This window comes from Canis lupus, chromosome 26 (assembly GCF_011100685.1).
Source record: "Canis lupus familiaris isolate Mischka breed German Shepherd chromosome 26, alternate assembly UU_Cfam_GSD_1.0, whole genome shotgun sequence".
NCBI lineage: Eukaryota > Metazoa > Chordata > Mammalia > Carnivora > Canidae > Canis > Canis lupus.
In genome coordinates, this window is record NC_049247.1 from 7883940 (window position 1) to 7910029 (window position 26090).

Sequence of the window (26090 nt, forward strand, 5' to 3'; positions counted from 1 at the left end):
TCCACGTGGCAGGTTGGCTCTGGGCTGGGAAGGTGGCTGCATCTAATTGCAGGGACTTCACTACACATGGACCAGTAAGTCCTGAGACCAGTTGTTTAATGTGAACAGAGGCACCTATGATCCCCTTCACTTTCTAGAATTTTAATAACGGACCCTGGGGACCCTTGGGGCTACCTTCAGGCTCTCACCATCTCAGGCCGTCTGTGTTTCCATCTACAAAACGGGAAGGAGATGCTGACTGTCCCAGGCAGGACTGCTGCTCTGGGCTTCCTAGAAGAGTTGGCCCTGGCAGCTCCAAATCCATTAGCATCTCTCCTCTGCTCAACCCTGCTGCCAGGAGTGCCCCCAGGAGCTTGAAGGCTGTGAGCTTTTCATTCAATCCACCCTTCATTCAGGGCAGAGTGAATGCAGACTCAGTGCCAGGCTTTGTAAGGGAGGCCAGCGTGCTGGCCCTGGGTTTCTCAACGCTGTGCTTTCAAGCTCTCTCTTTCTTTAATTATTTCTCAGGCATTTTTCCTCCCCTTGAAGCTGAAGCTCCTTACATCCCTTGGATCAGGGCTACATCAAACACAAGGAATGGGCTCAAAGTGGGGAGGGTGGGAGGGTTTTCAGTTTCTTTCCCATTGGATTGCAACAAAATTTCTGAAGCCCCTGAGTTGGGGAAGGAAAAGATGAACAAGACCAAGAACCTTAACCCTCTGGAAAACGTGTCCTAAAACACTGGGGATAAGGTGTAAGTCTCAGCCTAGGTAGAGGGAAACAGACCCCCAGGAGGGGAACAGGGAGAGGAGGAATCCTTTTTGGCTGGTGGCATTGGGAATTCTTCTTGGAGGGGACATTGGACTTAGGCTTTATTTTATTTTTAAAGATTTTATTTATTTATTCATGAGAGACCCAGAGAGAGGCAGAGACATAGGCAGAGGGAGAAGCAGCTTCCCACAGGGATGCGGGACTTGATCCCAGGTCTCCAGGATCATATTCTGGGCTGAAGGTGGCGCTAAACCGCTGAGCCACCCGGGCTGCCCCTGGACTTAGGCTTTAAAGGATAGAGGAGATGGGAGGGATGAAGGAAGGGATAGGGAAGGATGGGGGAGAGGTGAGGGGAGTGAAGTGCTAAGGGCTTTTAAGGAATCATGAGAGGAGAGCTGGGGAAAAGAGTGTGGGACTCAGACATTAGGGGCAGATCACAGCTTTCATTGATTGATTGGGTGATTGATTGATTGATTCAGCATATGTATTAAACATCTGATTGGTGCTGAGCACTGGACATATAGTGAGGAGGAAACCAGATGAGTTCCCTGCCCTGACGACAGAGCTTTCAGTCTCTCTGGAGACAGACATTCATCCACCAATCAGATAAACAAATGGCAACTTTGCAGCTGTGTTGAAGCAACAGAGCAGAGATCCAGGGTGCTACAGGAGCCCATACCAGGGTACTTAAGGTTGTAGGGCAGGTGTCCCCAAGATGGGGTCTGAAGAGAAAGGGGTTACTTAGGAGAAGGGGCCTGGGAAGAGCTTTCCTGGCTGTGTGCAGAGAGCCAGGTGGCATGGTTCAGAAGGGTGGGGAGAAGGGGACAGATAGACCTACGGAAGGAATGCAAGTGAGGCTAGAGCAGAGCAGGGGGTGGGCAGTGGATGCAGGGTGGTGGGTGGGCCGGGCTGGTCAGGGACCGACATGCCATAGTGAGGGGGCTGTGTTTCTCCTAAGAGCAGTCAGAAACCTCTATGAGATTTTTTTTTTAAAGATTTTATTCATTTATTCATGACACACACACACACACACACACAAGCGCAGAGACACAGGCAGAGGGAGAAGCAGGCTCCATGCAGGGAGCCTGACGTGGGACTCGATCCCGGGTCTCCAGGATCAGACCCTGGGCGGAAAGCAACACTAAACCGCTGAGCCACCCGGGCTGCCCTATGAGATTTTTTTTTAAAGCTTTATTTATTTCAGAGAGAGAGAATGCAATGGGAGGAAGGGCAGAAGGAGAAAGAGGAAGAGAATCTCTAGCAGACTTCCTGCTGAGTACGGAGCCTGACACAGGACTCAATCCCGGGACCCTGAGATCACACGATCAGAGCTGAAATCAAGAGTCGGTTGCTCAAGTGACTGAGCCACCCAGGCCTCCCTCTCTGAGAGATTTTAAGCAGAGAGGGATGTGTTCAGATTTGCTTTCTGCAAGTTCTGCTGCTGTGTGGATTGAAGGAGCTGGGAGTAGAGTGATGGGAGAAACCAGTGGATAATCTCTATGAGAGCAAATGATGGAGCAGGAGGGAGCAGAGGACAAATGGTACATGCATCTAGGAAGGTAAAATAGATCACACTGGGGGACATAGATTTCAATTACTTTGCCTCCTTTAGATATATTTGGTATATTCTTCACTTTATTTTTTATTTTTAAAGATTTTATTTATTTATTCATGAGAGACACAGACACACACACACACACACACACACACACACACAGAGACTCAGAGACACAGGCAGAGGGAGAAGCAGGCTCCATGCAGGGAGCCTGACATGGGACTCGATCCCGGATCTCCAGGATTAGACCCTGGGCTGAAAGCGACACTAAACCACTGAGCCACCCGGGCTGCCCTATTCTTCACTTTATTGAAAGTTATTAAGAAAGAAAGAAGGAAAGAAAGAAAGAAAGAAAGAAAGAAAGAAAGAAAGAAAGAAAGAAAGGTATTCCTCTAAATAGTTTAATTCTATTAATACATCAATAATCCTAATTACCAAAAAAAGGCTTACATACAATTTTCTACAACGACATGTCTTCAAAACATTAGCTGGATTGTATGGCAGATATATTTACAAACCCTGTCAGCGGCTGTGGGAACTTGTTATAGGATTTGAACCTTGTTAGGAAGGAAGTTGTCACCTTGGAAGTAGTCCGTTGGTTTGGCTGAAAAGAATGCCAGTTAATCAGCGAGGTAAAAATCCTGCAATGATGAAGTCCTCTGGGACCATAGAATGGTTCTGTGGAATTTAATTAAAATGACACTGTTTCTAGAAGTCAGAGCTTCCATGCTGACAGGCCACCTGCATTCAGGTTTGCAGGAAGGAAGAGAGGAGTGTTACAGGCCCATTACTGCCTTTGCCCTGGCTCCAGGATTTGTGTAGTTTGATCATGGCGAGGGAGTTTGGAATTTTAGTGGGTTTTGGCTGAGATACTTAAGGTGAAGGGTGCTAGCATTTGTCAGTGAGTAGCTGTAACTTTGTAGGAGAGAAAAGGTGTAAAGGTTGTATTAGTGTATTCATTATCTGTTGCTGCCTTTACTGAGTGCCCACAAATGTAAGACCCTATTCTAAGTAGTTGGTAGGCTACAGTGAATAAAGCGAAGTCCCCATGTTCAGAGGGCTTATGTTCAGGTGGGGAAAAATGGGCAAGCAAACACGTGAATCATATAATTAAGGAGATGATAAGTGTCAAGGAGGAAATATAAAGCAAAATAAAGAGGGGCGCTGGCTGACTCAGTTGGTGGAACGTGTGACGAACAGTGACAGCTATTTAGGAGTACCCCTGTACTCATTGTTTATTGACACATAACATTACCCTAAAACTTTGTAGCTTAAAAAAGAAATCTTAGCAGCTTAAAGCGGCAAACAGTTTCTGTGGGTCAGGAATCTGGAAGTGGGTTACCTGGCTCAGAGTTGCTCATGAGCTTGTCTCAAGACTTAAGCCTCGGCTGTAGTCACCCGAAGGCTTAACTGGGGCTGGAGGGCCCACTTCCAAGTTGGTGCGCTCACATGGCTGTTAGCAAGAGGGCTTAGTTTTTCACCATTTGGGTCTCTCCATAGGGCTCTCCATAGGTCTCTCTATAGGTCTCTCCTCTCTTCAAGAGGGCTTGAATGTCCTTGTGACATGGCAGCTGGTATTCCCATCTCTTTCCAACCCCACAAATGGAGAGCAAAGAAGCCACAGTGCCTATATTTGAAAGTCACATGCTGTTTGCTTCTGCCATAGTCTTTTTTTTTTTTAAAGATTTCATTTACTTATTCATGAGAGAGAGAGAGAGAGGGGGAGAGAGAGAGAGAGAGAGAGAGAGAGAGGCAGAGGGAGAAGCAGGCTCTATGCAGGGAGCCCGACGTGGGACTCGATCCCAGGACTCTAGGATCAGGCCCCGGGACAAAGGTAGGCGCTAAACCGCTGAGCCACCGGGGCTGCCCAACCATATTCTTTTAATTAAAAGTGAGGTCCTATGTCTAGCCCACACTCAAGGGGAGGGGAATTTGGCTCTATTTCTGAAAGGGGGGAGTTTCAAAGACTTTGGACATTTTTTTTTTAAGATTTTATTTATTCATGAGAGACACAGAGAGAGAGAGAGGCAGAGACACAGGCAGAGGGGAAAAATAGGTTCCATGCAAGGAGCCCAACATGGGACTCGATCCCGGGTCTCCAGGATCACGCTCTGGGCTGAAGATGGTGCTAAACTGCTGAGCCACCAGGGCTGCTCTGAACATGTTTTAAAGCCTTCATAATCTCCTAGGTCTGTGACAGGGGCATACCTCTCTCACTTAGGACCACTGGGTATTATAATGCATTCCAGAAGGAAATTAGCAAGTCTTTTCTGTCCTTACATGCTGCTTGCAGAAATGAAATTTACAGCTTAATGGAAGCAGACTGTGACTGACAAACAGAAAGGAAGGGTACCCCGTATATACCATACCTTTGGCCCCAAAATAATTGGGAGTCAACTGCATTTTTCTCCCCGTACTTTCTGAGGGTGGCAGGAAGAACTGAGAAAAAAATGGATGGTGTGAAGTGAAGCTGAAACCCAGACAGGATGAAAATAGGTGCTGGGGTGAGCAAGTTTCAAGGCTGCCCCAGGCAGTCTCTGGTGGCCATGGAAATCTTTCATCTCAAGGACTCAGTTTCCCCTTCTACAAAGTGGGGATCCTGTCATCCTTGCCTCACCTCCCAACCACACTGTAGGGAAATGGAGCCTATAGTGATGTGAGATGTGGGTAGGACAAGATGTTTGTGTGGTCTCGTGTAGACACAAGGTCTCTAACTATCATCAGAATCCTTGGCTTTTCAATCTATTCTCCCTCATATTTGCATTGGGCTTTTTTTTTTTTAAGATTTTTATTTTTATTTTTTTTGAGAAAGTGAGAGGGAGCAAGCATGAGCGGGGGTGGGGGGGGAGGCAAAGGGAGAGGGAGAAGCAGGCTCCCTGCTGAGCAAGGATGCCCCCTCCCCCATGTGGAGCTCAATCCCAGGGCCCTGAGTTCATGACTTGAGCTGAAGGCAGACACTTAACCTACTGCCTCCCGGGTGCTCCTGCATTGGGCTTTTATCTCTACAACCCTCATTTACTTTCAACTCTCCTCAACCATGTTTGCTGGTACTAGAGATGATCACCCCTGTGTAATATCACACTGGGACACGGACCTAGAGAGGCTGCGGCAGTCACACAGGGATGGAGCTGTGGGCCAGGCATCACACCCCAGGCCTCTGGATTCCTGGCTTTTCCTCTCTACCTCTCTAGCTTTACAAGAGGAACAAAGAAAGCCAGCCTTTTCTGTGCTGCCATGTATAGACACAGACACTGTGTTAGACACTTAGCACGTATATCTCAACGGTACTGGAAGTGGGTGTTAACTACCTTCATCTTATAGACATGAAACTGAAGTTCATGCAGTAGTGCTTCAATGCAGGGAACAGGTGTAGCCATTGAGTATAAGATGGGGGCTGGTATGGCTGTGGATAACTTAAAAAATTCTTCTTTTGGGAAAAAAAAAAATCCAGTGCTGGCCAAACCATGCACATTTAGAGTCTAGTTTGACCCATGAGGGCCACCAGTTTGAGGCCCCTGACTAACTCAACAAATGGGGATGCTGAGTTCGAGGAGGGGGAACGATTTAGTCTAATGTCAAACAGTTGATCAGAATAAATATAGGGCTGTATTGCTGGGTGCTATACCTAACACAGATTAATCTGATGTGATCCCTGCTGGGGCTTGAGCTGAGGCACTTGTGTCCAAAAAAGTAATAATTTTCCCATGGGGATGACTCAGTCCAGCTGTCAGGGCCTTCTCTTAGCTCATTTAACTCTATGTTTTGTGTCAAATACTTTGCTCAAGGAGCTCCTAGGTGGCTCAGTGGGTTAAGCACTCGACTCTTCATTTTGGCTTAGGTTGTAAGATGGAGCCAGGGTTTAGGCTCTATGCTGAGCGTGGAACCTGCTTAAGATTCTCTTTTTCCCCTCTTCCTTTCCTCTTCTCCTCCTTTCTTAAAAAAAAAAAAAAAAGCTTTAAAAAGCTTGCTTAAGAACACCCATCGAATGGCTGGTGCTCGAATCCAAGATGGGAGATGTTTCTTGTAATTACACTTTTTTTCTTGTAAATAGGGAGAATATACTATGGTGAAAAAAATCAACCAGTTCCAAAAAGTTCACAGTGCAATCTCATAGCAGGCCACTGGCCATCCTGTAATGACCCTGGGAAGCAGCGCCCTGGCCCAAGGCATTGACCACCTTGAAATGACATCAACATTCACTTCCCTAAAATGGGGATTATAGGGTTGTTTTAAAGGTGAAACTAGATATTATGCATTTAATGGCTTTTATTATTAGCACTTGATAATCAGAGCCCATTAGTTAATATTCGTGGATAGCCCCAGTGGATGGGTTTTGGTAAAGAATGAAGAAGCTGGATTTCAGAGTCTATATACCACTGTCTTCTGCTCCCTTGGGGTTTAGGGGAATGGTGTGGGGACAGAATGGGAGGAGGGCTATGGCCCTGGGGAGCACGCCCTGGAGGGTGGGACTACTGATTTGAGCTGAACCATCTCCTGCAGCGGGAAGTCAGTGGTTGAGTTTGACTGTAACCTGCAGACCTCGCTTCTCTAAAAGAGTCTTGGGATCTGCCTGGTAGACCTGGGAGAAGGGCTGATAACCTCTGAGCCAGGCTGCTTGGGTAAGCACCATCACTAAGGTAGTGACCTTGGTGAGTCATGACCTCGGAGCCTCTGCTTTCTCATCTGTAAAACGGGGACAATCCTGGGAGTGAACTCAGAGGGTCGTGAAAATTGTATTAAATAATCGCAGTATCACAGTGCCAGGTACTGTGTTAATACGTATATATCTCAGTGAATTCCCACAGTAACTCTCTGATGTAGGGGTACACAGCTGCTGAAGGGCCAGGCAGGGGAAGGGGCAGCAGAGGAGCATCTCAGAACGCAGGGTTGAACTTAAGTCACCTCCCTGCCATTAGGATGAGAAAACCCGCTCAGGGACGGGAAGTAAGTTGCCCAAGGTCACACAGATGATCGTCTTCTTAGGGCTGGAGCAGCGTCCCTGGTCTCTGGACTGCCATGCCTCGGATCTGACACTCCCTTCAGACCCTAGCCTTGCCCCGATGGACACATCAAGGTGGCTTTTGCTGGGTCGTCCTCTCCAATGGCAGGACGGCGCCCACACTCTCTGAAAACGGGGGCGCGGGTGTTCCTGAGCGCCTGCGGGCAGAGCTGCCCCGGCGCCCCCACCCAGCCCGGGCGAGGGGGCGGCCGTGGGCGGCGGCGGCGTCCCCTGGCGCTGGCCCGCGAGCTTCCCTGTCGCCGCCGCGGCCTCCCTCCTCCTTCCTGGCGGCCGCCGCGCCGCGCGGGTGTTCAGTTTCAGCGCGGGGATGAGCGCAGGCTGCGCCCGGCTCCCCGAGGAAGGAAGGAAGAGAGAGAGGGCTGCACGGTCCTCGGCCGGCCGGGCCTGGCAGCGCCGTGGAGGGGGCTCGGCCCCGGTCGCCTGCGCTGGGCGCGCGTCGGTCCTGCGCTGCCGAAGGGGACGCCCGGGGGCCGCGCTGCCGCCGCCGCCGCCGAGGGTAACCGCGGGCGCGCCGGGCGGGGCCGGGCGGGCGTCCCTGCGCTGCGCCCCGCGGGGCCCGGGCTGCCCGGGAGCCCCCGCTCCTCCGGGGCGCTCCGGGGCGCGCCGGGGCGGGGTGTGGGTCACCTCCCGCCCGCGGGCTGCGCAGCCCGCGTCGCGGAGCGGCTCTTTGTGTCCTCCCGGGGCTGCGTGTAAGTGTAGTGTGTGTGCGCGCGCCTTCAGCCCCGGCACCCGGTGCCAGCTTTCCCCAGGTCCCCCCACCCCCCGCCAAGACCTTGGCCCCAGGGGATGCTGCCTGAGGCGCGGGGGGAGTTCTCGCTAAGTTGGAGGGAGAAGGGCGAGGTGGGGTCGCCCCGCTTCCCGGGATCCCAGGCAGCGCCCCAAAGTTGGTGCTGCAGGTGCAGCGCCCCCTCCTACCACGCTCCTCCCCGGCCAGCGCGGGCCTCGGGAGGCAGGAACCCCCCCAGAGGCTTAGTTCGGGGGCGCCTGATTCTCAAACCCCAACTTGGAGGGTGCACTTCTGCACGGAAGCCGCCCGGGCGGTGGGTGGGGGGTTGTGGAGGGGCGCGGCTTTCCGGGCAAGGGGCAGCCAGGCGGAAGCCAGGCTGGCTGGCCGGTGGGGAGAGCTTAGCGGCCGTGGCACGGAGCCGGGGCGCCCATGTGACTGCGGTGTGCTTTGGAAGAGGAAGCTGTAGAGGTCAGTGCAAAGGCGTCACGCCAGAGCGAGCGGGAGCAGGAGTGAGGGGGGAGACCCGGAATGAGCGCGGGGCGGGTGGCGGCTGCAGGGGCCCCGGACAAAGCCGCCCTGTCACAGCCGCCCTGGCCGCGGACGCCTGCATTTGCCCCGCGGGAGGGGCGGCGGAGCCTGGCGGCCAGGAAGTGAGGGACACGGGGGAGGGGCCTCCCTAGGAGAGGCGTGGCTGGAAGTGGCACCCCCACGCTCCAGAGGGCCTCGCAGGATGCTGGAGGGCGACTTGGGAGGGCAGATCAGAAGCAAACACAACTTGGAGAACTTTCCTTGCACATAGCTGCCGCAGCTCCTAGTGATTACGTCCATGCGTGTGTGTGTGTGTGTGTGGGGGGGGGGGGGCGGGAATTGGGGCTGGGGGCAGGAGGTTGGGGGTTGGTGAATACGTGGGGCCGGGTCGCCCTTGGGCCCAAGAGCCACGCTCCGCTCCGCTCCCCGCCTCTCCGCTGCGGGCGCCTGGGTGGTTATCCAGCTGCAGACTGAGGGAGGCACATCTCGCTCCACCCCACAAACACTTAAATTGTTTTCCCTAGGTTGTTTTCTGCTGAGGCCTGAAGGGGGTGGAAACCAAGGTTAGATTAAAAAAAGAAAAGAAAAAAGAATCCAGACGAAGAGGTGGTTTTAGGAAAAAAATGAGGACTAATATTTTGAAGTGGTGCTTGGAGAGGAGGCCGGTTGGTCCGTGGGGGTGGGGTGGGTTAGGGTTTCACCCCCTGCTCCCCACTCCCAGTTCCTTGGAGAGAAGAGGGTCACTCTGGTCTTCAGAGTAGGGACCCGTCTGCGCGTGCTGGGTGGAGGCGGGAGGGTGCAGAGCGGGAGCCCAAGCCGGGACTCTAACAACCCCAGCGCCAGCCCCGCAGCCCCGCAGCCCCGCAGCCCCGCAGCCCCGCAGCCCCGCAGCCCGCGCCTGTCTTCGTGACAGGGCTGCGTCCTGTGCTGTCAACTACACCCCTCCGATGGGGTTGCTAGGCAGCGGGGCTCTGATGTGGGGGAAGGCCTTCTGATTTGTCAGCCTCCTGCAGACACATGGTTAAGGCTCCTTCCAGCCTATCCGGAGGAGGGACGCTGGGCACGCTGCCTGCATACTGCCGAGCCCCGGGTCCACCTGAATGTGAGGTGCAAAAGGCAGCTAAGAGGGAGGGGGCACCTGGAGCCCACCAGCCTCCTAACCAGCTCAGCCCCACCACCCCCATTATCTCCACTGGGGCTTGCTGCTGGCTCCTCCCTGTCTGTCCCTGCCCCGTTCTGTTCCTCCCCTCTTCCCCAAACCATGGAAAAGCAAAGTGCAGCGGGGAAAAGAGGTCAGTGGGGTAAGCATGTGTGTGTGGGCCTCCGGAGGTGCGAAGGTGCATGAGCATGAGCCGTGGGGTTGCTGCCCCCTCCGTGCTGCTGGTGGCTCTTGTGGGAAGGGGTGGGAGGGAAAGAGGGGGCCCCGGCATTGCTGGCTGCCAGGCCTGGACTTGGAAGCCTGCCCTCTCCACCCCCACTGCCCCACCTCCCCTTAAGCTCTGCCCACCCCTAGGAGGGCAGAATGTCAGGGGAGGGGGGACCAGACTGGTGAGTTCCTGTAAGGAGGGGTGGGTTATCTGGCTGTTGCTAGAGCTCAGAAGGGGGGCTGCTGGCAGGTTCTGTCTCCTGAATGCACCTCCTCCACCCAAGCCTCTGAGGGTTGGGTTCTCCCCTCTGCCTGTCCACCACCCCACCCCCAAGTGTCTCCTCTTAATCCCTTCACTTTTTTCTTAGCAGCTATATGGAGATAGAATTCCCATACCGTTCATTCATTTAAAGTGTACAATTCAGTGGTTCAGTGTGTTCATAGAGTTGTGCATTCACAGTCAAATTCAGAACATTTTTATCTCCCCAAAATGAAACCCTGTACCCACTAGCAGTCATTCCCCATCCTCACCCTCCACCCCCAGCCTCAGGCTTTGGCCACCGCGAATCTACCTTCTGTCTCTGTAGGTTTGCTTACTCTGGACGATTCATATCCAGGGAATTGTATACTATGATCTTTTTTTTTTTTTTTTTTTTTTTTTTTTTTTTTTTTTAAATTTTATTTATTTATGATAGTCACATAGAGAGAGAGAGAGAGAGGCAGAGACACAGGCAGAGGGAGAAGCAGGCTCCATGCACCGGGAGCCCGACGTGGGATTCGATCCAGGGTGTCCAGGATCGCGCCCTGGGCCAAAGGCAGGCGCCAAACCGCTGCGCCACCCAGGGATCCCTGTATACTATGATCTTATGTGGCTGGTACCCCTATCCTTTTGAGCTGCACTGCTCACTTCTCAGGCAGTTGCAGTTTGTCTTGCCGATTAACTTTTCCTGTGCGGTGCTCTATTAAGAATGTCCCATCCTGAAGGGCAGGGGTCTGATGCATTCTTAGGCATTTCTCTAGGTGCCGTACCTAGCTCTGGGCTGGACCATTGGTTGGCTCTCAGTAAATGCTTATTGAATGAATGAAGAGATAGATGAGGACTTGTGATTGGCAAGCTATGCAGGTGGTTTACAGTGGAATTCCGGGTACCCAGCTGCTGCACCGGGGGGTGGGGGGGTGGGGCTGGTGGTGGTGGCTGGCATCTTGGGAGAACTGGGAGGTACAGGAGCTGGGAAGGAGCAGAAAGGAAGCCTCTCTCACTGGGGTGGGAGTGGGGGTGGGGCAAGAGTAGAAGCTGCCTGTGAGAGATAAACCCAGTGGCCTGTGGGTTGCCAGCTCTCTCCTGGGAACCTGAAAACCAAAATGCCTCCCCCAGCCTTGGGGGCAGGTGGCCAGTGCTTGAGATTCGTCATCTGATCACAGGGGCTTCCCCTGAGGGGAACTCCGATTAGAATTGGGTTTAAAAAGAAAAGAAAAGAAAAGGAAAGGAAAGGAAATTCCCCAGTGTTAGCATTTATAAAAAGGCAGCTGGTCAAGCATCTCTGAAGCTTTTGGCTCACCTCCTGTGATTCAGGCACTGAATTTTTTTTTTCTGCTCCCCTGCTTCTGTGCCACAGGTACTGTCTGATGAGCGTGAAAGGCTGTTTCACTGACTTCCACATCGACTTTGGAGGCACTTCCGTTTGGTACCATGTTTTCCGGGGTGGGAAGGTGAGTTGAGCTGAGTCTCTTAGACTTTTGTCCAACCCTGGCTATTTCTTCATGGAGGGGCTCGCTCCCTGTCCCTCTTTTCCCTGCCCCACGCCCAACCAGCTCCTACCCTGTGAGCAGTTTCAGGGCCACCTCCTCACTCTCTGTCTTCTCCTGGAGAGAAAGATCAAGGTCAACTCCTTTGCATCACATCCAGTTACCCTTCACACACCTGCTTAGCCAGTCTCTTGTTCTAAGCACCTTAGGTCAGATTAGAACTCCAGTTCTGGTTCCCAAGAACTCCCAGTATTCATTTTGCCTGCTGTGGTGTCTCAGCCCAGAGACTGCTTAACTGAAAAGTCTAGTTGCTGGCACTACCTGCCTCCAGGAACATTTTATATGAGGCACAGACGTCTCCCGGAGAGAGGAGGTGGTGTGTGCATCCAGGATGCTCCTGCTGTGTTTGCTTCTGCGTGCACTCCATACAGCTGTTGGGATGCTCCTTGAGTATACGCTTGCCTCCTTCCTTGCCTGGGTCTATGTGTATGTTTGTTTTAACCAAACGTGTTGGAAGAAATTCTGGGTAGGAAGTCATTCTGCTTGGTTCCAGATGTTTTTCCTCCTTCTCCAGAGTGAGCACAGTCTGGGTTTATTTATTGGACCATTTTATCATATAACTTAGGAAATTCCCTTCTTTTCCTTCCCTTACCTCTCCAACAAGCCTGTGGCTCAGGAGAAAGAATGTTCCACACAGTCCAGGAACTCTACCCACCCTGGCGTTTCAGCGGGAATGGAGATTCCTTAAAGGCAGGCAGGTGTGACCCAGAAGGGCGGCACCCCCTCCTCACCATCCCAGAGACCCTTTGGGCCCAGTCCTGGAGGTGGTCCCCTATCCTCCCCGCTCCTAGGCCGGTGGGGCTGTCTCCTTGGGTTGTGCACAGCCTGAAAGAAATCCAGGACTTTGGCCCAGATCTTCAGCTCATTGCCTCCTTTTCCTCCCAAGATCTTTTGGCTGATTCCTCCAACCCTGCACAATTTGGCACTGTACGAGGAGTGGGTGCTGTCAGGCAAACAGAGTGACATCTTCCTGGGAGACCGCGTGGAGCGATGCCAAAGAATTGAGCTGAAACAGGGCTACACGTTTTTCATCCCTTCCGGTAGGTTTCGGCAAGACTGGTGCTGGGCTCTCCCTCGGCCCTTGGCTCTCCCAGACACCGGGTGAAGGCTCCTGCATCCCTGTGGCCTCAGCCACGGTTTTGGGCCAAGTGATGGGGTTCTATGGGCCTGGTGGCCAGTGGCAGTCCCTGAGAGGAGACGGCCTCTGTCCCTTTCACATCACACCTGTGTCTCCCTGCCTGTTGGCTAGAATTCACTCCTGGGAAAAAGCCCAGGGCCTCCCTCAGGGAAGCATGAATGGCTTTCCCAGGACTTCCTGTGGAGAGTTCTGTATGAGGGGATGACAGTGGTACTGTGGGGAGGGGTCTGGGTTCACCCCCTTGAAGGAGGAATTGGGTTATTTTACCCAAGGAAGCGCAGTGTATGGGAATGGCAGTCCCAGGCAGGTTCTGGGGAAGGGCAGACCCCAGGGTGGGGGGTTTTACAGGGGTGCCTGAAAGCCTAGGAAATGGGCAGAAGAGAATATACCTTTTGGAAAGGGCCCAACATGGCAGCCTCCCTTCTGCGGATCAAGGTGAAATGTAGTTGAGGTCAATGTCAGCTCTTACATTTGGACTCCCTCCTTCCCCTACCCCCCAAAAAATTAAGAAGAAAAGAGAAAAAGAAATCAAGGCTACAAGTATAGTAGAGGGCAGTTATTAAGAGCGCCAGCCCTGGAGACAGGCTACAAGGCCTTAGTTTGAATTTTAGCTCTGGTGCTTACAAGCTGTGACTTCCTAGAAACGACTTTACCTCTCTGTGCCTCAGTTTTCATGTCTGTAAAATGGGAGTGAGACTTCCCAGGGTGGTAGTGAGGACTGAGTGAATGAAGAACTACATGCCTACAGCTATTTGGTGATGGACCGAGGACTTCTGGGCAATTACAAGCTGAGGCACCAGTGAGCATGACATGCCCTAGGGGTTAGGGAGTGCAGTCCTTGGCTGTATTAACAGTAACATTTTCCCCAAGATGAGGAAGGTGACAGTCCCACTGTTGAGAGGAAGGGGGTCAGGTCACATAGAGCAGGTTGTATTCCTTTTGGTTACTATACTTTGGAGAGTAAGTTGACCTGGAGATAGGAGTCTGGATGTCACATCAGGTGAGATGAATTTGAAGAAGGAATTGAGTGGATTTTACCCAGAGAAGCAAAGCAGGTGTATGAGAACAGCAGTCAGCTAGTTGAAAGGTTGTCTCTTAGAAGAAGAGGTCCAGCCACGTGGTGTTGGAATGACTCTGGTCTGCTAGGTAGTGAGCTCCCTGTCACTGGGTGTATATAAGTAGAGGCTATATATAAGGCTGTGCCAAGGAGCCTGCAGGGAATTTGCCACTGAGTGTGGGCTTGAACCTTACGAGTATCCTTTGAAGCAACTAAGATCTATTGGATGGAGAAGCTGGTCACACTTAGGTTTCTGAGAGTTGAGTTGGATGCTAGCCTTGGGTCTGGACATGAAGCACTATGGTAGCACCTTCCACTGAGGGGATGAGGCCTGCACACTTGTACAGAAAGTTGGGCAGAAAGTAGAGATTTCAATATTAGGGAAATTGGGGATTTGGAAGTGGCAGGGTGTAGTGGGGGTGACTTTGTTGCCATGGCTCCAGGTCCATCCTCAGACTTGAGGAGGGGAAGGACTCCTATGTAGGACAGAATGGGTTGTAATTGGTGGGCAGCATTTATGGTACGTACCCTGGCAGATGTGGCACAGAAGCTCGGGAAGGAAGTGGTACCCTTCTAGAGTGTGTTCAAGCCACTCATTAGGTGTTGGAAGATTGGCCATGGTAGATGCAAGGGAACTCGATAATGCTCTTGGCTTTGCTGCTGATGCTCATTGTGACCTTGGGCTGGTCTCTTCCCCTGTCTGTGCCTCAACTATCCTATCTCTACAACGAGTGGGGTGGGGCTGAACTGTGGAACCCTTAGATCCCTCCCAACCTGGCCCCCCTGTGTGCAGGCCTCCTAACCTCCCTGGGAGGACAGACCTTCTTTTTTCAGGACCTTTTTGCAGAGGGGGGAGGTGGCTCATTGCTTTCCTTTAGTCTGGGATGGGAGGGGTGTTCATTTTGGTGACTTAGCAAGTTGGAAAGGGTCTTGCGAAGCGACATTGGAGCTCCAGCAGGGGTGTGACTATCCGTTGAAGGCAGGAGGAGGATTTGAACTGCAGCTAGTGGGCTGAGTGAGACCCCGGCAAAGACTCCTGGCCCCGAGGGTTGTGAGTGAGATGCCAGCCTGTTCAGGAAGTGGAAAAGTGGACAGTTAAAATTTGTCACCTTCTCAGGGGGAGGGGGTACGTATGGTTCCCAGGCATTGATTTCTGCAGGGACCAATGAAATTAAAAAAAAGAAAAATGGGAGCTTGTAGTTATAAACTTGCAGTTTTGCTAAAGACGGGTGTTAATTAAAAACAAAGCAAAACAAAAACACCCTGGCATCTACTGTTGCTGATTTTCACAAATGGAAGATGACGCTAAAAAAGTTGGAAGTACATGATTTCAGAATAAAGGACAGTTCTTTAAATCTGACAGTTTTGAGTTTATGAAAAATCTGTGCCATCTTCTTTTTTCCCATTTTGTTGCCAACCAGTGAAAACTGAGGGGCTGGAGTTATGGAGTCACAGAAGTCATTGGGCACCTGGGGATTCTTTCCAGCCCCAGCGCCCCCTGCGCTGTGGACAGACACACATCTGGGGGTTGGGAGAGTTGGAGTGTGGTTTTGGGTGGACAGTGGAGAGCTAACCTTGGAGAAGCAGGCATCTCTCCATGTGGGTTCTTCTTCTTTTTTTTTTTTTTTAATATTTTATTTATTTATTTATTCATGAGAGACACAGAGAAAGAGAGGCAGAGACACAGGCAGAGGGAGAAGCAGGCTCCATGCAAGGAGCCCGATGTGGGACTTGATCCCAGGTGTCCAGGATCACACCCTGGGCTGCAGGCGGCGCTAAACCACTGCGCCACCAGGGCTGCCCCATGTGGGTTCTTCTGTATCAGGAGTAGAGAGGCTAATTCTGGCATTTCTCACCTCTGACCTCCCACCATGGGTCTTTGTCACTACAATGCAACCTTGGACCTGTGTCCTCGTACCTCATGCTGGCCTCACATCTCCCTGTGGGTCATTTAGCAGGTCTTCAAAGCTCTAAGTTAACCAGAAAGTTAATAGGTTCGGATGGTTTTAAATGTTACAGTGTCTTTATGAGATGTGGTTTAACTCTTTCTTTTTGTGTGTGGCCTGGGTACAGGCTGTGGCCTGGGTGACAGTTCTCAGGCCTCATTCCTGGGTGGTCTGGGAAAGCTGCCTGGAAGAGGAAGACTTGAAGGTGGCTGGGGAATGTTATCTGGAGAAAGAGGTGCAGGTTTGTCCTGTTGATGAGGCAGAGGCAGTGGGAATACAGTGGCCTCACCAGGGTGCACACAGCCAGGGGCAGGAGTGGCTGGCAAATTACCCAGACTTAGCCTGATCATTAGGTGGAAGGAAAACTTGAGGTGGAAATCATCCCCAAGGAGTGGGAAGTCAGATGGACCCAGTGACATCTTTTTCCTTCATGTGATGTGACCTGTGGCCAATGCCCTGACCATGCTGATGCGCTCAGCCTCCCCCTCTGGCTGCACCAGCTTCAGTGAACTATGGCTAATGGTAATAATAACTCATATTACTGAGCGACAAACATTTTACATACATTACTTACTTTCTTCATAAGCAATGGGAAGAAACATTTCTTTTTTTTTAATTTTTATTTATTTATTTATTTATTTTTTTAATGCGTTTCTTTTTTTTTTAATTTTTATTTATTTATGATAGTCACAGAGAGAGAGAGAGAGAGAGAGAGAGAGAGAGGCAGAGACACAGGCAGAGGCAGAAGCAGGCTCCATGCACCGGGAGCCTGACGTGGGACTCAATCCCGGGTCTCCAGGATCCCGCCCTGGGCCAAAGGCAGGCGCCAAACCGCTGCGCCACCCAGGGATCCCTAGAAACTTATTTCTTTATTTTTATTTATTTTATTGTTTTTTAAAGACTTTATTCATTTATTCATGAGAGACACAGAGAGAGAGAGGCGGAGACACAGGCAGAGGGAGAAGCAGATTCCTCACAGGGAGCCCGATGTGGATACCATCCCAGACCGGGATCACGCCCTGAGCTGAAGGTAGATGCTCAACTACTGAGTCACCCAGGCATCCTGAAACTTATTTCTTTAAACAAAGAAGATTCATGGGGGTGCCTGGCTCAGCGGTGGTAGAGCACGCAACTCTTAATCTCAGGGTTGTGAGTTTGAGCCCCACATTGAGTGTAGAGATTACTTAAAAAAATCTTTTTTTTTTTAAAGGTTTTATTTATTTATTCATTCATGAGAGACACAGAGAGAGAGGGAGAGGGAGGCAGAGACACAGGCAGAGGGAGGAGCAGGCTCCATGCAGGGAGCCCGATGTGGGACTTGATCCCAGGTCTCCAGGATCATGCCCTGGACTGAAGGTGGCACTAAACCACTGAGCCACCGGGGCTGCCCTAACAAAATCTTTTTAAAAACTTTTATTTAAAAAAATATTTTATTTATTTATTCATGAAAGACACAAAGAGAGAGAGGTGGAGACACAGGCAGAGGGAGAAGCAGGCTCCCCACAAGGAGCCCAACACGGGACTCGATCCCAGATCTCGGGATCAAGCCCTGAGCCAAAGGCAGATGCCCAACCACTGAGCCATCCAGGCGTCCCTTAAAAAATCTTTTTTTTTTTTTTTAATATTTTATTTATTTATGACAGATAGAGAGAGAGAGAGAGGCAGAGACACAGGCAGAGGGAGAAGCAGGCTCCATGCACCGGGAGCCCAATGTGGGACTCGATCCCGGGTCTCCAGGATCGCGCCCTGGGCCAAAGGCAGGCGCCAAACCGCTGCGCCACCCAGGGATCCCCCTTAAAAAATCTTAAATAAGTTTCCTGAGGCCCAGAGAGGTGAACTAGTCCAAGGTCACACAGTTAATAAGCAACAGAGCAGGGCAAGAGCCCAGATGTGCCTAGTTTCAGAGTTGACCTGGTTCTCATTCTCCATTAGCCTGGGAATCAGCAGACTTATGATCTGGTCTTCCTTCTCAGCTATGTGACTTTGGGAGAATTTTTTGCTCATTTAACAAACTTCCTTAAGGGCCCACTTGGCAGTGTGGAAAGTGTTAGGAGGGACTATAAGACAGATTCTCTGTGTCTTGAGTTCATGTCCAGCCAGGGAGCAGCCAGGATGGTGGAGGCCAGAATGGGGACCTGGGAAGGACCCTGAGGTCAGTGGCTTGATCTGGCCTGAAAGTGTTTCCCATCTTTGCCTTGTATTAAGAATCACCCATGACCTAGGGGAGCCTGGGTGGCTCAGTTGGTTGAGCATATGACTCTTGATTTTGGCTCAGGTCATGATATCTAAGTGATGGGATCAAACCCCACATTGAGCCTATGTTGGGCTCCAGGCTTCGTGGAGAGTCTGCTTAGAATTGTTTTCTCTCTCCCTCATCTTTTCCCTCTGCTCCCCCTTCATTCTTTCTCTCTCTCCCTCTAAAATAAATAAATAAATAAATAAATAAATAAATAAATAAATAAATAAATAAATATTAAAAAAAAAAAAGAAAGAATCGCTCATGACCCCAAATTCAGGGGTAGCCCTAGGTGTTTTTCTTAGTCTTGGGACATTCTGAGAAAAAGTAACCTGAAGCTACTCAATAGTGTAATGTGGCTTGGGCCTCAGATGACCTGCCTGTAAAATGGGTAGAGAGTAGGGAGATGGTAGCAGTGAAGCAGGCTAGATATGAAGCGGAGGGAGTTGGGGCTCCAGGAAACCGAATGTTTGCTGCTCATCTCTAGCCAGTTAAAGTTGGATGAAAATGGCCTAGTGGGCCCACCTTCCTGTTTTTCTAGAGAAGGAAATAATTCAGATTATCTTGTGAAATTTCCCCATTTTTGTAACACAGGTGGATCAAACTAAACATACTCCTGAGTCTACCGCAGTCTGTGACTTGCCAGTTTGGATCATTGGTACCAGCTGTGAGGTCCTAGAGAGGAGAGGCTGCACCTTGGCAGCTGGCCTGCCCAGCCTGGGGCCTGGCCCAGCTCAGGGAGTCCATGAAGGAAGCAGGTCTTGGCCCTTTGTGAGGTGCATGACTTTTGGGTTTACCCCTACAGCAGCCACAAAGACAGACAAAGGTGGATGGGGGTGGAGAGGGCTTTGGTATCTGAATCCTGAGTGTCTGGGTTGTGGGTGAGAGAGGCTCCCTGTGCTCCACTGGCCCTCAGGTCCCAGAGAACACCTGTCCGTAGGTTTTGTGGGTCGCCTGCTTTCCTTCCACGATTGGATCTGTCCCCTGTCGCTTGGCCTGAATTGCCTCTGTTATTGCCTTCGTATTGCTAGTGACTCTGGCCTGAAAGCATGCACAAGGCAGATACCAGCCCCCCCAGCCCAGTCACCAGCCTGGGACACCTGCTCTCTCATGCTTACTGGGTGCAGCTAAGGAGACATCACCAGGAGGGTGGGGATGGATGGAGTCTATGAACACTGTTGTTTCCCCTCCCTGGTTCTTCTGGAGGGGAATGTTTAAGTCATGGAGCAATCTGAGGAAGGCTCGGGGGTGGAACTTGGCAGTGACTGATCCATTTGAGGCTGCCTGACCCACCTGTGAGGTCCTGGCTTGAGGGATAGAGGGGAGTGGGTAGAAGTTTCTAGAACCCCTTGAAATGCCTGGGGGTATAGATTTCCTGTCACTCCACTTGAAACAGAATCTCTCTTCTATTTCCTGCTTTGCTCACACAGCAGGTAACAGGTTGGTGTGTCTGCATTTTCTACCTGACAGGACAGAAGGGAGAGTCCAGGGCTGATAAATGCAGATCTACGTGGGTACCACTCTTTGCAAACCTTCAAGGAGGAATGAGATGACCACAAATATCAGTGGCAGTTGCTTACATGGACTGAGTTCTTGCTCACCAGGTCCCCCACAGGGGAGGCAATGATCTCCCTCATTTCACATGGGCAGATGGAGGCCAGGAGAGGGGATAGTCAAGTGCCCCCTATTGCATAGTGAGTCAGCCATGGAACACTTTTCCCCGGAGGTCTGGGGAGCTTGGGCTTTCTCTAGGGCTCTGCGTCAGCATGTGAGGAGCATAGGAACAGGACCCAGGAATCCTTGCCCCATTCAGGCTTTACCCCACCATATGCATCTGCTTGACCTCGGCAGTCCTAGGTCTCAGTTTAGGAAATGTTGCTTAAGTAACATTGATGGTGGTAACAAGAACAGTAATAGCGTAGCTCTGCTCAGCAAAAAATATATTAAAAAAAAAAGTACAGCTGAGAAAATCAGGTGCTCCACAGCTGAGGTGGAGAGGCAGAAGCAGATGTGGAAGCCAAGTCGGCAGCTGTACTTGTCCTGCACAGAGGTGCGAAGGTGTCGGGAAGGCGCCCAGGTGTTGGCAGGAGCGCACCTGCCCAGTGGAGCCAGCAGTGTGGGGAGCTGACAGCAGAACCAGGTTACACAGAGTCTTAGTTCTTGTGCTCTGGACTGGTGGTTCCCCTGGCCTCCCCCATGACTGCCTGCTCATCCCACTCCCTGATGGCTCAGCACCCTGAGTGTCCCACAGATGGTGTCCATGGCTACCTGTGGCTGCCTGTGACACGGGGTTGGCATCTTTTCGGTGGAGGTATAGGGGCTCTGCAATTGTCCTTCAAGCAAACAAATGATTCACATGAGTTGGAGAAGAGGGGCCAGGAAAGAGAAGACGTGGGTGCCAGGGCTCAGGATCCTGGGGCTTGGGTTGTCCTGTCTGTCACCTTTGTCCTGTGCTGACCCTGTCTTTCACCATGAGTCTCTCTGCCTCTGTCTATCCTTGTCTCAGCTCTATCTCTCTTGTTTCTCTCTGTGTGTCTCTTTGCCTCCCTGGCATATTTGCAGTCCCTTTTCCTGGGACCTGTAGGCCTGGTGCACTAACTAGTGCAGAACGGGTTAGGCCTGGTGCACTAACCCGTGTAGAACAGCAGTACAGCATAGCCATCAAAAACGGAGGCGCTGTGTGCTCGCTTCGGCAGCACATATACTAAAAATGGAGGCGCTGTCACTTAGTAGTTGTGGCTTCATTCAGCAAGTCACTAACCTTCTCCTAGCCTTCGTTTCGGCATCTGTAAATGGGAGTGGATTATAATCCTGCCTGTCCCCTAGCTCTGCACTATTACTGTAGGCGGGAGTGCATGTGGGTCTGTTGAGCTCTTGAAACATTCCTTTGCCAAAGGAATCAGGTGGCTTGATTTGTCTGGCCTTCACAGACCGAACAAGGCGACACTCTGGGTTCCAATCATTATAACTTCACTTTCCTGTGTGTCGGGCAGGCATGTGTCTGGATCTTGTAGTTTTGGCAAGATGTCACTCCTGAGTTGTGGCCTCAAGCAATCCTTCGTGACTCCTCCTGAGACTGGTGGTCTCTGGGATTCTGAGGGGCGGGTGAGCACCCTGAATGAGAGGGGTCCAGCTCCCTGGCCAGCAAGGGAGGGAGACAGGGCCTGCCTCTGCTGGCTGCTGCGGCCAGGCCTGCAACAATACGAGGAAGCCTTTATCAAGGCCATCCAGCTGCCTACCACCGTCTTGAGCCAGCTAAGGGTCCGTGCCTGCTGTGGTCCATCAAGGCTGTGTGTCTGAGACCTGTCAGCCAGCCAGGAACCCTGCCTTCTGCATCAGGCAGCCCGAGTATCCTCAGTTCTGGCCCTGGTTGCTCACTGAACCTCCTGTGCCCTTCTGCATGCTTCCATAGGTGACCCTCCCACCCCAGTGGTCCAGGAACCAGTGACTGATCCTCTCTCTATGCCCTCCCCACCCCAGGTTGGATTCATGCAGTCTACACCCCCGTAGACTCTCTGGTATTTGGCGGAAACATCCTGCACAGCTTTAACGTGCCCATGCAGCTGCGGATCTATGAGATCGAGGACAGAACACGGGTAAGGCCGCTTCCTTCTCTCCTCGTGGGATTGCCCAGCCCCTGAGCTCTGTCTGGCGCTCAGGGTATGTGGGACAAGTGATTCCAGAATCCTCCTTGGTCCCCCCTCCCTCCTGTTCCCTGCCTCAAGCAGGGCCTTGGTCCTTGCAGGGGCTATTGGCAGGAGTCCCACCCAGAGCCCCTGGAGTTTCTGTTCAGCTCCAGGCCAGTGGCGGCCAAAACCCCCTTCTCAAAGAGGAAGTATCTTTTGAGAAAGCACTGTGAAATATCGGGAACCCTGCCTCTTTCTTCTCGTGTGTAGGGAGGGATGCAAGGGAGTTGGGCAGGGGATTTTGTGGTTATTACTGCTGTGGTTCAGAGGGGGGCCTTGGAAAGGTCAGCTCTTGGGCGTGTGTCCCCTCCATCCAGGGACCCCAAATGTGAAGTAGTGCCCTGAGGAAGGCAGTACCTGTGAGTCCCTCAGGATTGGCTCTGAGCTCTGTCTCAGTGTCTTGCTTGCAGGGTGGGGTGGGGTTGGGGTGTGGAGGCTCTTCCTCTTGACGGTGACAGTAACATGTAGGGTCTCCTTGACCTCCACCACCCAGGACTGGGCGGGGGGATGCTGAGGCTTAGACACCTGACCCGGTGCTCCTCTCCACTCCGCTCCATGAGCTTCCTCTGGAAAGTATTGGCTGCTTGCATCTGCACCCTCTTCCCATTGTGGAGTTTGGCCAAGTGTCCCCAGACATTTGAGACAGATTTGAGGGAGGGAAACGGGCCAAGACAGTGCCCATTCTTTCTTCTTTTTTCTTATAGTTATTCAAATATTCATTTCTTTTTTCTATTGAGATAGAATCCGCATACCATAAAATTGACAGTTACAATGCCCAGTTCAGTGGCATTTGGCGTATATTCACATAGTTGTGTAACCACCACTCTAATGCAAGGATATCTTCATACCCCAGAAAGAAACCTACTCATCAGCAGTTACCTTCCGTACCACACCTCCCCACCCCACCCCCCAAGCCTTTGGCAACCAACACTCTGCTTTCTGACTCTACGGATTTGCCTCTTACTGGACGTTCTATAAACCGAATCATATATTGTGTCCTTTTGTGATTAGTTGCTTTTACTTCTCATGATGTTTTTAGGGTTCATCCATGTTGTAGCATGGATCAGTGCTTCGTTCCTTTCTGTGGCTGAATCAGAGTCCATTGTATGGATAGACCATACCACATCTTCTTGGATTTTGCCCCAGATGACTTTTTTTTACCCTAGGGAGGTACTGTCATGCCGGGACTCTAAAGAAGCATCTCACTGAGGCAGATGCCTTGGGCCCAGAGTCCCCACCTTTCTTGGTCTTGTTTATAGGCCCTGATCTGCACAAAATCACATACATGGACCAAAATCTTAGCTGCTGTGTATCTGACTTCTCTAACAGTCTCGACGTTGAGGGACCTTGTCTGAGGGTTTCCTGGGAACAACCTTGAGCTGTATTCAGTGGTCAGGTGTGCTGACAAGGGCAACTGCACATCTTCAGATTGATGGGTTTGCTGCTGGGATGCCTGGATCTTCAGAGACAGTCTTGTTTTGTGGATTTTCTCTGTTGCCTGCCTACCATCCCTTTTCCGGTCTGGGGGAGGCCAGCCGCAGCCAGCCCTGGTCTGGTGGATGCTTCTCTGTGGCTTTCTGGGTGTGAGTGGTCATCTCAGTCTGGGTCAAGTGCTGTCTGGGGCTTCAGCCAACTGTTCTTTGGCCAGCCCTGAAGAATGGGCCAGTTTGCGTGTGAGCAGACTTGGGCGGGGGTGTATGGGATAGAAAAGAAGAAATCTAGAAGAAGTGAGGCCCACGACTTTCTAGCCAATTCCTGAAAGCCAGAATCAGGCTGGGATTTCTAAAGGCTTTGGCAACTTGCTTGACAGCTGTCCCCCTCCCCTGGGGAATCCGAATTGTATATCTCCGGGGATTTGGGCCCCATGATTCCATCAGGAGCCCAGCTCCCCTCCCCTGCTTGGTGGGAGGTGGGAGGGAGGGTAACAGTGTGGAACCCCCAGCGTCACACTGAGTGCCTGTAGGATATCATGCCCATGTTGAGATAAGCACGGCAGGGTCCCCCCCCCCCCACCAAGGCCCACCGTCCCTGTTGTCTGAGTAGGCGCCCCATCTGGTTTCCCTGAGGCACGTTGATGGGTGGGGGGCTGGTGGGCAGGCTGGCGGGCAGGCTGGGTTGGAAGCAGCGGCAGGCTGTTTAATCTGCTTTGATTTCTGGTCTTTGGAGAGGGCTTGGCTACAAGGCCCAATTGTTTATGTCTTAGGAGCCAAGGCAGACAAAAGATGCTGGGGAGAGAGCACTGGAAGCCAGATAAAATGCCAGGGCTCCTTGTCAGCTTGCTACAGCTTAATTCCTTACATCCCTGCGAGCTTTCTTAAGAAGGTTATGGCCATTTAAAAATAGTTTTTCAAGAGTCCCTAAAACAGGGCTTTGCTTGGAAACCAAAGGCAGGGGCTGGGACATGAAACTGTCAATCTTTAAGCCTCATGGTGTGGATTTGTCTTAGAAAAAGGATTTGCCTTTATGGCCCAAAGTGAGGACCCTTTCCATCCAGACCAGGGGAAACCCAGCAGTCTCCTATGTTTAGGAAACCATGTCTTACGCACAAGGATTTTAATATTGGGGGGGGGGGGGTGGATGATAGATGACTTCACTCTGCTGCCCCTGTGGCTCTGTCCTGCCAGGGCCTGGTGGTTTCTATGTGAAGAAACCCACATGCGTACTGCCCTGTGCAGATTCAATCCTCTCATTGTAAAGACACAGGGGGCAGAAGGAACGACACCAAGGAATGGATGTGTTGCACGTTTATTATTTGAAGATAACGTCACAACAACCATCACGACATATTTTTTAACTCCAGTTAGCTTGATGAGGAACAGGGATGGTCCAGTCGATCATTCATTAAACTGCCGTCTCTCTTATGTTTATCTTTTTTTTTTTTTTTTTTTTTTCCTAATGGCTCTAGTGAAAGCAGCTTTCTCAGGAAAGGTAACGCCGCACGCTCCATTCCCCCTCAGCCAGTGAATATCTATTTGGAAATCGCAAATAATTTTCCCTTCCTTTCCTCTTTTCCTCTACCATTGGATTTTTTTTTTCCATTGACTTTTTTTTTTTTTCCAGGAGAAAAACAAATTTTAAGACTCTTCCACCCACCCTCATATTTTAGTTTTTCAAGTCCCTTGAGACCTAGGAGTTTTAGATGCACCAAAATACCTTTGGTTCTGATCTCCTAAGGTCACTCAGCTGTTAGAGGAGGGGCTAAGGCCAAGTGCTACTCTCAAGGGCCTTTGGGAACTCACAGCTACTCCTTGAGATCTGCAGATATAGACGGATTCCCCCCCAACCCCCAGGCTGGGAGCGCTGCATGCTTTCTGAATGCCTTGCCTTTCGGTGAACAGCTCAATTTGGTGAGGCTCCGAATTTGTCAACAAATAATGTTGAGCAATCGTGTGTTTAATGTTCCCAGGCATGTGGCTGAAACCTTTTGGAGGCGAAGGGTGGAAGGCGACAACCCGTTTGTAAGTCAATTCTTTGCAAATTTTTGTTTCCTGCGGTGCTCTCTTGGAAAAAAAAAAAATAAATAAAATGAAAAATTTTGAATTCCTTCATCAGCATTTGTTTTCACTCAGCTGGTTTCCCTTGGGTTCAGCAACAAGGAGGGGAGACTTCTCTTCCTCCTCTCCTGACATAGAGCCAAAAAAAAAATTTTTTTTTCCTGATCTAGAAAGATTCTTGGGCGCTGGTTGTGCCCATCAGTGCAGAGCGGCTTGCATGGTTTCCCAAAATTTGAAAGGACAAAAGCAACTTCAGAGATTTGCCAATCGAATCTGAAGTCAGGAGATGTGAATGAGGGTCGGAGAAGAGGTGGGCCTGCCCGCCTTCATCCTGCTCTGTTGGTATTGGCAATTGGTTTCAAAATCATCGCTTGGTCTTTGCTCTGGAGCGGGGGTAGGGCTGAGGCTCCCAGACCCTTCTTCACAGGAGGTCAGGCTCTGTCTCAGTCTGAAGTGCCCCTCTCCTTATAAACTCGGAAGGGCATTGATCCAGTGACGGTGAAAAAGGATGAATGCTATCTCAACATTAAAGCCGGGGTTCTCAGGAACGTAGCTGGAGCCAAGGAAACCGCTAGATGTTCCCAACTCCATGCATCCCCCCGGAGGAGCTCAAAAGCATGCGGCGGCCAGGATCTCATTCCAGCACACCCCATCCGCCAGAGGTGGGGAGGTCAAATGGATCCAATAAGCAGATGGGAGAAGCAAGACCCCCAACGTGGGCAAGACCCCCAACGTGGGCAACCGTGGGCCTCACGGTTGAAAACTGAGTCAGTGGGGCCTG

The 26090-nt window shown here is 51.3% G+C and overlaps 1 protein-coding gene across 18 annotated transcripts in view; it reads left to right on the forward strand.

Moving 5' to 3' along the window:
- Nucleotides 1–26090, forward strand: part of KDM2B (lysine demethylase 2B) — a 129760-nt gene that overhangs the window by 35061 nt on the left and 68609 nt on the right. For 13 of the 18 annotated variants that reach the window (XM_038574980.1, XM_038574986.1, XM_038574981.1 and 10 more), the window contains 3 exons: nt 11563–11656; nt 12639–12792; nt 21610–21725. In XM_038574980.1, the coding sequence (XP_038430908.1) occupies nt 11563–11656; nt 12639–12792; nt 21610–21725 (364 nt within the window). Of the gene's footprint in view, nt 1–6905; nt 6925–7273; nt 7380–7648; nt 7822–8399; nt 8521–8864; nt 8885–11562; nt 11657–12638; nt 12793–21609; nt 21726–26090 lie in introns of those variants that run through there. The other 5 variants (XM_038574997.1, XM_038574994.1, XM_038574998.1 and 2 more) reach the window with 5 other exon arrangements.